Raw genomic sequence first — 2,769 nt, forward strand, 5'->3', positions numbered from 1 at the left:
GCCTTTTAAAACACCAAACTAAAATGAAAGCCAAACAGAAAGAAACATAATAGTGCGAACCTCATTTATGGTAGTCTTTTAGCCAATAATTTTTGGCTCAAGTGATTAAGGTTAAAAAGCGAGACATTGGATTCAAGTTCTGTATGTGACAAAAAAAATAGGAGGTTTCAGGTTGTGTCAAGAGTTTTCTCACATGTGATGGATTTTTTCCCAAGAGTGATCACCAGTACTCGGGGATAAAGACGAGTGGGCCAGTTGCCCGTCAGTTTTTTTATTATTCCTTACAAAAAAAAAATTAAGTAGTCTTTGACTCTTTTCTTTATTCACGTGAATTGTCATGATCGTACAAAAAGGTATGATACTCTATATCATAAATTCAAACTACATAGACACCACCATTCGCTTTCATTAATTGTCGCACATAGCCTTCCACGTTTTTGTTTAAACTCCAACCTTAATTGATCATTTTATTGAATGAAAATAGCTACAACTTACAATTATAATATTCTAAGGGTCGAGTAGTAAACTGCCATTGTAGTCGTCGCTGCACGATGTGTATGAGCTTATCGGATCATAGTTTGAATCTTGAAAAACATGATCAGAAAGCATACCCATGTGATGATTAGTGTTTCTAAGCTCCAAATTCTCAAACGGGCAAAGTTGGTCCCAAAAAAAATTAAGATCATCAAAGGTTGTTCCTTGTGAACTAGTGTCGGTATAGTTGTCTCTAAACTCGCCGTGTTGATCCTCAGAACTTGTAGTGCATCGTGATGAAGAGATGTCATTAGTTATCGGGCAAGTAGGCTCTTGTATGTTAAATGATGATGAGTTATTGTTATCTTGCTCGACTGTTTGGCACACTTGTAGATTTTGTTTACCCGAGCATTTCTTCAAATGTGCATGCCAATAGTTTTTTACATCGTTATCGGTCCTTCCAGGAAGTCTCGCTACGATGGCGGACCACCTACCATTCCGATTACACGTCAACAAATTGCTTTAAATATACTTTTTATTAGGTAAATTGAATTTTAATAACTTAAACTATAACATACTTAACCAATAATTAATAGTCCATACCTATAGTGTTGCCAATGAAACTTTACTAAGAAGTAACTCTACAAACCCCTAACTTTTTTTGCGATAATAACAAGTCAGTTGTTCATTAGAGCATTCTCAACCTATTATCTAAAAATATGTGAGTGAGTTTTGTAAATTATATGATACGCTTATGAATGATTGTGAGGATGAAAGGAAAAATATTATGTGAAAAAGTTAAATTTGGGTTTCTACTGTTCACACCATATAACTTTTTAATATTTTCTGAAATTGGTTGTTAGCACACTTAGCGTAGGAGAGAAAAAAAGATAATATTAAAGATATAAAAAAGTAACATTTGATTGAAAATGAGAGAAAAAATGTAATAATTTTTATGTGTAATTATATGAATATGATAGGAAATGGGCTGTAACCAAAGTTACCTTTTGTTAAAGTGTGATTGACATTGATAACGCCAGTATTCTACTAATGCATACAAAAATGGGATTCGACATAGGAAGTCCTGGCTGTTTATAGTTTGCTTTACCTTTGTCCAGCTTAAAGAGTTGTGCCATAAATTCATAAGAGCTGCTTTTTGTAAAGCTTTTATAAGCTTCGAGCCCTTTAGTTTGGTATCAAGCGTATCATTAGTCACATTGCTACTATAGATTATTATTGACATATGGTTGATAGGTTGGAATATTAAAATCTAATTTGTTTTTTATTTTATTTTTTAACAGATAGCAACATACTTATTGCCAAGAAGTGAATGTAGATGGAGGATGGACTCTTCTTCTTCCTTAGAAAATTCCTCTTTTTTTAAGTCAGGCTTCAAATAGTTCAGCCATCGAAGTCTGCAACTCTTCCCACTTCTGGACAAACCTATAAACATTTAAAAGAAATTTTATAAGTTTCTTTAATGTTTATCTCATGCATGTATGTGATATAAGACATGGTGTATATGTTTACCAGCAAATTTTGGCATTTGAGACCAGTTCCAGATGCCATATCTTTGGATATAAGATATCAACTTCTCATCTTCTTCAGCACTCCATGAGACTCTCTTTAAACTGGTACTCATCTTGCTACTTAATACTTATGATAATAATAATGATTGAGACACTACTGCATGTACACACATTTATTTATATGTATATATGTGTGTATGTATGTTTAAAAACCTTGTTTATATCATCATCCAAGAAGTTTCCCATATTTGTGATGCAGTTGCCACACTGGTCTATGTAGGTTAATAGAAACTACGATCATGCAACTAGCTTCCAAGAAGTTCCTAACATTGAAAAGCGTGTAACACATGACATGACTCTCAATTTTAATAAAATAATTTTTTTATTTATTTTCACATATTACATAAATCCTATCTTTGAAATATTACTTTCAAATTTTAGCAGGGTCATGAATAAAACACCTTACATTTGTAAAAAAAAAACCGATCACTTCTATTCGTAGTAAATAGAACACGTCAAGTTAGATCTTCATCATGTAAAATCTCACAAAGATAAGAAATCAAAATAATCAATGTATTTGGCACTCAATCCTTGAATATATTAATTACCATCATATGATTTATAAGAAAATGCCTCGTAGAAATTAAATCAGTTTTGATATTCTTAACAATCATGGCATCCAATGTGAATCCTTGTCCCCCTTATTGTTTTTACATTATTTATGACCACCAGCATTAACTACAAAACCTCCAACAAAAAGCGGTCT

General features: G+C 32.5%; 1 protein-coding gene across 1 annotated transcript; it reads right to left on the reverse strand.

Annotated features, from left to right (window-relative positions):
- Nucleotides 1-507: 507 nt before the first annotated feature.
- LOC143589675 (uncharacterized) lies at nt 508-2,249 on the reverse strand. Its single transcript, XM_077070371.1, has 4 exons — nt 2,217-2,249; nt 2,005-2,116; nt 1,788-1,917; nt 508-964 (listed from the first exon to the last, which is right to left on the reverse strand). Exons 1-4 carry the CDS (start codon nt 2,247-2,249, stop codon nt 508-510), a joined length of 732 nt encoding a protein of 243 aa, XP_076926486.1.
- Nucleotides 2,250-2,769: the final 520 nt, after the last annotated feature.

This window comes from Bidens hawaiensis, unplaced genomic scaffold, assembly GCF_021521415.1.
Source record: "Bidens hawaiensis isolate Kalapana, Puna unplaced genomic scaffold, B.hawaiensis_p1.1 tig00037714_1, whole genome shotgun sequence".
NCBI classification, from domain to species: Eukaryota; Viridiplantae; Streptophyta; class Magnoliopsida; order Asterales; family Asteraceae; genus Bidens; species Bidens hawaiensis.

Excerpts from the sequence above, each read along its gene's own strand:
- LOC143589675 (XM_077070371.1), bottom strand. The coding sequence starts at position 2,249 with ATGGGAAACTTCTTGGATGATGATATAAACAAG. Across the intron at positions 1,918-2,004 it reads TCAAATGCCAAAATTTGCTG|GTTTGTCCAGAAGTGGGAAG; the intron begins GTAAACATATAC and ends AAATGTTTATAG. Across the intron at positions 965-1,787 it reads CATTCACTTCTTGGCAATAA|GTGGTCCGCCATCGTAGCGA; the intron begins GTATGTTGCTAT and ends TCGGAATGGTAG.